This window comes from Solea senegalensis, linkage group LG16, assembly GCF_019176455.1.
Source record: "Solea senegalensis isolate Sse05_10M linkage group LG16, IFAPA_SoseM_1, whole genome shotgun sequence".
In the NCBI taxonomy this organism is placed as follows: Eukaryota; Metazoa; Chordata; class Actinopteri; order Pleuronectiformes; family Soleidae; genus Solea; species Solea senegalensis.
Genome location: NC_058036.1, coordinates 20,700,543 through 20,710,422, shown reverse-complemented (window position 1 = coordinate 20,710,422; position 9,880 = coordinate 20,700,543). Strand labels below are relative to the sequence as shown.

The 9,880-nt window shown below is 44.5% G+C and overlaps 2 protein-coding genes across 2 annotated transcripts; both read right to left on the bottom strand.

The window, feature by feature from the left end:
• Nucleotides 1–691: 691 nt before the first annotated feature.
• Nucleotides 692–5,281, bottom strand: LOC122782727 (alcohol dehydrogenase 1-like). The gene is made up of 9 exons (XM_044047203.1): nucleotides 5,123–5,281; nucleotides 4,652–4,753; nucleotides 4,314–4,455; nucleotides 4,039–4,126; nucleotides 3,472–3,691; nucleotides 3,121–3,381; nucleotides 2,916–3,048; nucleotides 1,085–1,223; nucleotides 692–992 (listed from the first exon to the last, which is right to left on the bottom strand). The coding sequence occupies exons 1-9, from the start codon at nucleotides 5,138–5,140 to the stop codon at nucleotides 959–961; spliced, it is 1,137 nt and encodes a 378-aa protein (XP_043903138.1). The 5' UTR covers nucleotides 5,141–5,281; the 3' UTR covers nucleotides 692–958.
• A 374-nt stretch (nucleotides 5,282–5,655) lies between these two features.
• Nucleotides 5,656–9,589, bottom strand: LOC122782726 (alcohol dehydrogenase 1-like). The gene is made up of 9 exons (XM_044047202.1): nucleotides 9,503–9,589; nucleotides 9,186–9,287; nucleotides 8,083–8,224; nucleotides 7,877–7,964; nucleotides 7,209–7,428; nucleotides 6,798–7,058; nucleotides 6,575–6,707; nucleotides 6,071–6,209; nucleotides 5,656–5,987 (listed from the first exon to the last, which is right to left on the bottom strand). Exons 1-9 carry the CDS (start codon nucleotides 9,518–9,520, stop codon nucleotides 5,954–5,956), a joined length of 1,137 nt encoding a protein of 378 aa, XP_043903137.1. The 5' UTR covers nucleotides 9,521–9,589; the 3' UTR covers nucleotides 5,656–5,953.
• Nucleotides 9,590–9,880: the final 291 nt, after the last annotated feature.

The window sequence follows — 9,880 nt, the reverse complement described above, 5'->3', positions numbered from 1 at the left end:
AGAATTGATACAGTTTTTATCTGGGATGAATTTACACAACCTACTGCAATACCTCAACAGGCCACCAGTGGGCTGCAGAACACACTCCACTCAGCCTCATCATCACAGGTACAATCACGACACAGTGTTTTTGACTCTGTGAGTATGAACAGACTTTACGTCGTCACAGCGACAGTGAAACCAGCTGCTGACTGACTGACTGTCACATGTTCTGAAAACATTTGTTTCAGTTTAACGTCGATGTTTCATTTATAAACACACTCACAATCATGACGTCAATGATGAGTTATTCATATGTTTCAGTTACGTCGATATGAGAAGCTCAGGTGTTTGTGATCACATTAACGATGTCAGCCATCGTTAATGTGATCATTTACACCTGTGACGCGTCAACATGGCTGTTGTCAGAGGCACAGGTGAGTGAATCCATGTGACCTCCGCTGCTGCTGCTGCTGCTGCTGCTGCTGCTGCTGCTGGATAACAGATAACAGATGACAGATGAGATGTGGAAGAAGCTAACTTGCACCAGACTTGCACCATTTTTATTTTTGGAAACTGGAATTTTGAAATCTTCACCAACACTATTTTCACTTACGATAAGAAAAAACCTATTTCTGAATGTGAGATACGTTATTGACGTTAAGAGTAAAGTGAGCCATGTGAAACCCTGTCAGAGAGAGCAATGACACACAAACACAGCCCATAGTGTAAAGCTTTTATTTTGCCTCCATGTCCATGTCCTAACAGAGCTGCTGCTCATTACACGTCTGATTCAACCTTTCTGACGCACAGTGTTAATGTTGCTGGAATAATACACATTCATAATATGATCATAAGGAGCAGTGGTAGAATATTCAATGATATTAGTAGTATATTTGACATGAACACAGGTCATTTCATGTTAAAGTAGTGCAGTAGAAGAAACTGTGATGAGTCTGGTGACAACAACACAGTGATGTCACTGTGGAGAAACACTCAAAACTGTGCGAATGCTGTGGAGCAGAAACAGAACAGACACTTGTTAATACTTCAATCTTTTACATGGTTACTCTCATGAAGTGTGGAGCATGAACCACATCATTACCATTTGCCTTTTTTCATCAGGTCAACGGCGTCATTGACCTGAGCCAAGGTCATGGTGTGAGTTATAAACTCATCCAGCTTCACCTTCTTGTCCAGGTAAGCTTTGACCATCTCAGGCACTCCATCCTTACTCTTAAATCCTGAGAACACACACAACATATACAAGTAAGCAAAGGACACACACACACACACACACACACACACACACACACACATCGTAAAAGACAGACAAAATTCAAAACGTTGACAAAGCAAAATCCCCCCTCATCATAAATGTATTTTATTGTTGAAACTATATATCGTTCTGTATCAAACAAACACTTTTATTTTGAAAAATATCCTCTCAATGTCGTTATTACTGTATCATGATGGAATATCATGATAGTATTATATTCATGATACCCACTCATCTGTCTTTCCCTCAGAAAGAAAAGAGTTAAATGATCACATGTGCAAATATATTAATGTTAAATTTCAAATGTTACAACATGACAAAACCTCTGAGCCAGATTCAAGTTTTCAGACAGAAAAACATTCAAAGACTTGGTTTTTCTTCACTGATGAACTCACAGACGTGTGTGTTTGATTGGCAGCTTATTTTCAAACACACACACACACACTTTTTTTCTCTCCACTGGGTCAATATCACGTCTTCAGTAACAGTCAGTGTTGGGTTTGCTGCCAACTTGAAATCAATGATCGTGTCCTTGGGTTTAGACATGGAGGAGGAGGAGGAGGAGGAGGAGGAGGCGGCTCATGAAATCAGTTTCAGCTGAGGTGGAGTCACAGCTGGAGCTTGTTTCTAATCACACTCTCCCTTGAAAAGCAGCAGCGTGTGGAACCTCAGATGAATGATGGCAACAGAGAAGCCAGCACACAGTTTATGTTGATCATTTCAGTGCAGCAGTGTGTGTGTGTGTAACTGTCCAATGATGAAGCTCCTCCTCCTCCTCCTCCAGTCAGCACAGATGTGATATGATGTTAACTGTGACGTCCATGAGCAGAACCAGCAGATGAACATGAGTGACACATCAGTGTCAATCAGTTAAAAGTCGAGATTAAACTCTTAAAGAAGCCGCATGGACGTGGTGTTAAAGCTCCAGTGTGTGACTTGTGTCACTGCAGATATCTCAAACATGTGTTTCACTATCTCACTCATGCTTCAGAGAACCGGGGTTAATTCTTTAACCTAGCGTTTGCATAGCTCTTCCCTCTGTGTCTCCACAGACACAGAGACAAGACGCTGCTGTACTGAGTGAATCATTTGTTTAGATTGAAATGTTACAAACATGGAGCGCTCACATGAGGAGTCAGGCCTTCACGCTGATGGATGGTTGTTTTTGCAAAGCCGTGAATATGATCCATGTTTGTACGTTTATGGTGCATCAGTGTTAGTGAGGTTACAGTGAGTGCCCACACAAGGAGAGAAGTTAGGCTTTGGTTGGATGGAACGAGGCCAGAGTCAAGTCTGGAACTGCTGTTTTCTATCTTCACACAAACCAACAGAGCCACAGGACTAAAGTCATCGAGGGTTTGGGGTTTTTGGGGGATTTTTACCCCAGGAACAAAAGTCGAACGCTTTCATAGATCTGGAACCTTTAAAAACGTGTTGGTTCTGCTTTTGTCACATGATCCCAAACAAATGGCCCCAACCGCCACTAAAGAACACACTCCCAACGCTTTGACTTGACAACAGTTGTGATGTTTACGGTTAGTCATGTCGCGCTCGCTCTTCTAAGTTCATTCTAGATAAGACGTGTTTGAGGCTGAATCTGAAATAACAAGTCTCAACGACGACAGTTACAGTAGTGTTTGACTGACACGTGTCCTACCTCCAAACAGGGAGCCTTTCCATGTGCGTCCAGCTATGAGCTGAATGGGTCGAGCAGCGACGTCATGCATGTCGGTCCAGCCGACCAGCACACTGACGCCCCAGCCTTTCACACAGGACTCCAGAGCACTGCGCTACAAACAGCACAAAGTCACACTTTAGTCCCTTTTTACCTGATCGTAAGATCACCCTCTCACCCGTCTCACCATGACTCCCACGTTCCCGACACATTCCAGAGCGTAGTCCACTCCTCCTCCCGTCAGCTCAGCCAGAACTGCACTGACAGGTTTCGCGTGATCCTTGGGGTTCAGAAAGTCCGTTGCTCCAAACACCTTTGCCTTTTCAAACTTGTCTGGATTGGTGTCGACAGCAAAAATCCTCTTGGCTCCGGCGAACTTGCAGCCCATGACTGCAGCCAAACCCACGGCTCCGAGGCCAAACACGGCACATGTGGAGCCTGGTTCCACCTGGAGGGGCAAACACTCGGGTAAACATTTAACCTGCACTCATGGATGTTTCATACAAACATACAATCATTTTACAGTTTACTCATTCACCTTGGCCGTGTTCACTGCGGCTCCAAATCCAGTACAGACCCCACATCCAAGCAGACAGACCTTGTCCAGAGGCGCAGCAGGGTCAATCTTAGCCACACACATCTGGTTCATCACAGTGTACTGTGAGAAGGTGCTGGTTCCCATAAACTGCAGGACCTTCTTCCCCTTACAGGTGAACCTGGAGTCCTCTGTTGACATCACATCATAGCGATCAGCAGCCCTGAAGAGTAACATCAAGAGGTTTTATGTAACATGAGCATCGACACTGGAAACACGGATGACGGCGACGTGTTCATTGAGTCCATCTGTGTGCGCTTAGCAGGAGAGTTTACGATGACAGACCACCACAAATCCAGGGGGCAGTATAGAGTCTGTCATCCAAGCAGTCAGGAAATGTCGCATCAAAGCTGTGTCGTCGCAAAGAACGGACTTCATCGCACGTGACACAACAGACAACAATGGAGGACATCCAGCAGCTCGTTGTGAGCGGGTCTCGCTCCACCCTGACCGTACCATGTGACTCTGGTACCTGAGTGTGAACCCTGAGGAACATAAAGATGAGCTCACCATCCCTTTTCACACTGGTTGGAGTTCGGGTTCTTGCAAAAGCGACATTCTCGACACTGGGCGATGAACAGAGGAATGACCTTGTCTCCTGAAAATATCAAATGTGTTTAGGTCAATGTAGGCTCATGTTTTTGTCATTAGTATATAATGACACAGAGGACAGAGGAGGAGCTCCATCAACAAAAACCAAGTAGACTTTCCATTGGCTTTTGGATTGTGTGCGAGTGTGATGTGTCTGAAATGTTCCCGTTACTGAGAAACAAATGTGAACTGACCTGGCTGAAACTCGGTCACTCCAGACCCAACGCTCTCTATAACACCGGCTGCCTCGTGGCCCAGGACGGCTGGGAAGCCGTCTTCATGCATGCCCTCAAACAGGTGGTAAAGGTCTGTGTGGCACACGGCTGATGCCACAATCTAGGAGACAGTGTTCATTTAAACAGTTCATTAATGAATGAATGAATGAATGAATGAAGCTCTTACAGAGCATTATATTGAGTTACAGGCCATGTTATCAAAGATCTGTGAGTTGGATTGTTGAATAGTTTTTGGTATGCTACGACACCAGTCACCAGTGATTCTCTGTGTGTGTGTGTGTGTGAGAGTTTCTCACCTTGATGCGGACCTCGTTGGCCTGTGGTGGAGCGACCTCTATGTCCTCAATCACCATTGGCTGGTTGGGCTCCCAGGCCACTGCTGCCTTGCATGTGATGACCTGGAGGTCAATGACCCGACATTAAAAAGCCAGAATTAAGTCACATCAAGAGTCTCTTTACTTTTACAGTCAGTGACCTGAAGATCAAGCCACACATGTGTCACCATGTATGAATAACATGTGCCATTAAAGTGTGGATTGGTTGGTGTGTTGCTGTGAGACCACACAGGTGTTAACGTCAGGGACAGAATATTTGAACAAAATAAATCATCCAGAGCAGAAAATCCTTGTGTCACATCCATCGACACTGAGTTAACATCACATACACAAACGTATCACGTTTATTTTACGCTCACTGTTCCTGACACAGGCAGATCTACCTGTGAAGCACAATGACGTGAGCGCGCTCATATAGAATCTTACACTTACCTTCCCAGCGCTGGCCATTCTTTCTTCTCAGGAGAGAATGAGCGAGACGTGGAAGAGAAATGAAGACAGCTGCAAGACCAGAGTGTGAGAGGGAATGAACTCTCACTGAAGCGCCAATAAAAAAAAGAAAAGTTACGTAATATTCAGATGGGCTGGGATTGTTCTAGTCTGTCCTCACAACTGTAAAGTGATTTTTAAGGATTGAGACTTGATTTGAGGGTTAGAACCAGGTTTGTGTGTTTGTGCTCATTTTAAATTGAGTTTGTAGTTTGCTTTGTCAGTTGTTTTACCTGTTTTTACCCTTTGGGAGCCTTTTTAGCCTTTGGAGAGCTTAGATTATTATACTGTATGTTGCCTTTGAAGGAACTTATAACAAAATAAACTAAAGCTGTCTCTTGAGTGACAAATGTTAGTGTGTAATTATCTCATACTAAGAGTAATTATCTCATATTATCTCATACAAAGTCACAATGCAGGTGTAAACCTTTTTGATTGACAGGAACATTTAGGTCCCAGAGCAAAACACATTTTAATGACATGGTGCAGAAGACTATTTATTTTATTCCATTGACATGTGAAATGTTTGGTGACATGAATGCTCAACGTGCACATTATAGAGTTGAAGGTCCTGATGATTGAAGGTCTTTATGATATGTGAGAGTGAGTACAACAAAGCTACTGCTCATTAACCATTTGATTCACAAGCTACATAAACCCTTTGTAACAAAGCTGTAATGTGCTTCATCCAAACCACCGTGAAACAAATGGAAACACATGAAATCATGCAGATTGTTTTCAGATGTTGGCTTCACTGAAAACATCATCACAGTCTCATTGTGGACAAACACTCATGACGGTCCGGATGCTGTGGAGCACAAACAAAACAGAACATTGTGAGTCGTATTCCAGGGTAATTAAACGTGACGAGTGGGGTATGAATGAATTTACCATTTGCCCTGTTTCATCAGTTCAATGGCATCGTTGATCTGGGCCAAGGTCATGTTGTGAGTAATAAACTCATCCAGCTTCACCTTCTTGTCCAGGTAGGCTTTGACCATGTCAGGCACGCCATCACGACCCTTAAACCCTAGAGCCACAGAGAACGTGCACATGTGGGAAAGAAAGAAGCTCCCCTGATCACGGACGGTCGACGTGTGTCTGATCAGTGATTTTAATCTGACTTCAGGATTGACTAATATGGATTCTATTGACCAGAGCAAACAACACATGATCATCAGCATAGTGAATGATCACAGCTCACTCACATCTGCATTAGCAGCTACTGCACAGGCAGAGTTAAGCTTTTCTTTTAAAATAGCTTGAGTTAGTGTTTCACATTTGACCACAGATACAACTAAACTACTGCTATCTACTCTTCATCTACTCATCATCAAGCCTCCTCTCTCACAGTTTGGTCCTGAGATAATCATGTCTGACCGACTCGGGTCTCACCCCCAAAGAAGGAGCCTTTCCATGTGCGTCCAGCTATGAGCTGAATGGGTCGGGTAGTGATGTCGTGCATGTTCGTCCAGCCGACCAGCACACAGACGCCCCAGCCTTTCACGCATGATTCCAGAGCACTGCGCTACAAGAAGAAAGTCAGAGAGGTTTGTAAGAAAAAGTCTTCTCTGTCTGTCTGTCTGTCTGTGTGTGTGTGTCTGTGTGTCTGTCTCACCATCACTCCAACATTGCCGACACATTCCAGAGCATAGTCCACTCCTCCAGCGGTCAGCTCAGCCAGCACTGCACTGATAGGTTTATCATAATCCTTGGGGTTCAGGAAGTGCGTTGCACCAAAGTCCTTGGCTTTCTTAAACTTGTCTGGATTGATGTCAACAGCAAAAATCTTCTTGGCTCCGGCAAACTTGCAGCCCATGACTGCAGCCAAACCTATGGCTCCCAGGCCAAACACAGCACATGTGGAGCCTGGTTCCACCTGGAGGAGCAAACACTCGACGTTTATTCATGTTCTGTGCAATAATACAGCCTTGTTATTGATACCGTTGATATGATGTCAGTTGTCTGGTCTTCATCACGTCATGCTGAGCTCTCTCCAACAGTACGACACACACACACACACACACACCTTAGCAGTGTTCACCGCTGCTCCAAATCCAGTGCTGACGCCGCAGCCGAGGAGACAGACTTTGTCCAGAGGAGCAGCATGGTCAATCTTAGCCACAGAAATCTGGTTGACCACAGTGAACTCTGAGAAGGTGCTGGTTCCAGCAAACGGCACCAACTTCTTTCCCTTACATGTTAACCTGGAGTCCTCTGGTCCCATCACGTCACCGTGACCGGCATCCCTGTAGGAGTTGTACATGTTAGCTGTTAGCAAGACCCAGGTGTGTTCTCCCACAGTTCAAAAACATGCACAGGCTAATGGAACCCTGTAAAGAGACCGTGAGAGTGAATGCTTGTTTGTCTCCATGTGTTGGACGGGTGACGTGTCCATTTCACCACTGTACCAGCTGTCCCACTGATCGAGTGGTGGACATGGTACCACCTAGTGGTGACCGAGAGTCAGGATTGATGAGATATAACTTCAGTATATTCTGGTTTCTGTCACCTTGTAACACCTTAGTGCCAAAGTGAGGTGAGATGGGGGTTTGCAGGGATTTACTGATCTGAGTGGGACTCAGTATTTAGTATTACTAAACGTGTCTTGCCTTGTGTATTCTCTGACATGCGTCTGTAACCTGATGAACACATGGTGAATGACTGAGAGACGAGAAGTAAAAGAAAAGAACTTACACTCCCAGTTCACACTGGTTGGTCTTTGGGCTTTTACAGAAGCGACACTGTCTGCACTGCGGGAGGAACAGAGGAATCACCTTGTCTCCTGAAATTCAGAGCAGTAAGAGCATGTTCTGCTGTAACTGATGCTCACATAGAGAATAACAGGAAGTCAAGTGTGAGCAATTGGACCAACAAGATAGATTTTATAAGCGTGAACTGACCTGACTGAAACTCAGTCACTCCAGGCCCGACACTCTCTACAAGGCCAGCTGCCTCATGGCCAAGGACTGCTGGGAATCCATCTTTAGGCATGCTCTCTAACAGGTAGTAAAGGTCCGTGTGACACACAGCTGTCGCTACAATCTGTACACAACACACAGTTTGGGTAACATGGGTTCTTTAAATATCAACAGCGTCATCTACTGTCACACACACACACACACACGGCTGTAAGATCAAGGCAGCAACAGCGTTCATTTAGATGTAGATTTCTAACTGACGTGGGCGTGGCTCCACGGACAGAACTGACAAAGTTCCGCTTCAATGCTTCAAAGTCTGCTTTTGTGCAACTCTGAGTGAAGGTCAAAGATCCATTGTGTTGCAAACTACGCTGCCTGTCGCCACCTAAAATAAGGGTCACATGGTTGGAGCGCCTTCACTGTAGCTTTGATGACTCACTCATTCACTGTGACATTGTTTCCATAAGCTACTGTAATGTCACAAGATTTATTTCCGTCCAGTGTTGCACTGATTTTTCACCAAGATCTTGTATCGATGATGGGAGAGTCCGGTCACGGAGCAAAGCCTTCACCAGCACATCCCAGAGATTCTCAGTGGGGTTCAGGTCTGGACTCTGTGGTGAAAATCATGTCTCATGCTCCCTGAATCACTCGTTCACAATTTGAGCCTGATGAATCCCTGATGAATATGTTCATGTCATCAGGGAAGAAACAAATGCATTGATGGAATAATCTGGTCATTCATTACATTCAGGTGGTCAGCTGACCTCATTCTTTGTCCAGTGCAACATCTGGCACCTCTGTTATTATTATTTAGTCAAATCTAAAGGTCTGTATGTTTTTAAAAAAGCAAATGTGTGATTTTTCCAAGACAGTGAACACACTGAACTTCACTCCCTTTGACATCAGTGTATAACTTTGTTAATCAGTGACGGATTATAGAGGTGGGATTATAAACCCAGCTGGGAACACAGCTGTTCATTCAAGAACTTTGCTCTGAATTTACATTTATTTACTAACCTTTACACACACTCTCACCGTGTGTGTGTGTGTGTGTGTGTTGTGATAAATGGACGTCTCCTCACCTTGATGCGGATCTCAGCGACCTGTGGCGGAGCGACCTCTATGTCCTCAATCACCAAAGGCTTGTTGGGCTCCCAGGCCACTGCTGCCTTACACGTGATCACCTGGATGTTACAGTTCATAACATTAGCATCACATGACAGTAGAGAAACAAAGCAAGGCCACACTAGGTCGTCTTCAAATAAAGCTTGGAAGATTTACAATATGTTTTATTAAGCAGTGAAAAAAAACAAATAAACGTGGTTATGACACTGACCTGACATGTCGGACACAAAGATAGAAATATTTTTCATTTCTAGTCTTAAAAACATGTACGTACCTTACCAGCTGTGGCCATGTTTGCTGCAGAAGTTGAGGAGGAATAAAGACAGGTGCACGACCAGTGAGTGAGGACGAACGCACACAAACTCAGGCTTTATATTTACCACACACACACACACACGCGCGCGCACACACACACGCACGCAAGAGTTCAGATGGGATGGACTTTTATTCTGCAGCACAGACTCACTTTAACAGACGGACAAATAAAAGGACAAACAGTATAAAGAAACAAGGGTGTAAAAAGATGTTGAGCAAGAGTTTCACATGTTATACTGTGTGTGTTATTATGGGATGAGCTGAAGACAGATGTGTATGTGTGTATCACACTGTGCACTAAATCAAACCAGATAACTGAAGCTCAACACTATTTAGA

Excerpts from the sequence above, each read along its gene's own strand:
- LOC122782727 (XM_044047203.1), bottom strand. Across the intron at positions 3,692-4,038 it reads AACCAGTGTGAAAAGGGATG|GGCTGCTGATCGCTATGATG; the intron begins GTGAGCTCATCT and ends GTTACTCTTCAG. Across the intron at positions 3,382-3,471 it reads CCGCAGTGAACACGGCCAAG|GTGGAACCAGGCTCCACATG; the intron begins GTGAATGAGTAA and ends TTGCCCCTCCAG.
- LOC122782726 (XM_044047202.1), bottom strand. Across the intron at positions 7,965-8,082 it reads AGTGACTGAGTTTCAGTCAG|GAGACAAGGTGATTCCTCTG; the intron begins GTCAGTTCACGC and ends TCTGAATTTCAG. Across the intron at positions 5,988-6,070 it reads CTGATGAAACAGGGCAAATG|CATCCGGACCGTCATGAGTG; the intron begins GTAAATTCATTC and ends TGTGCTCCACAG.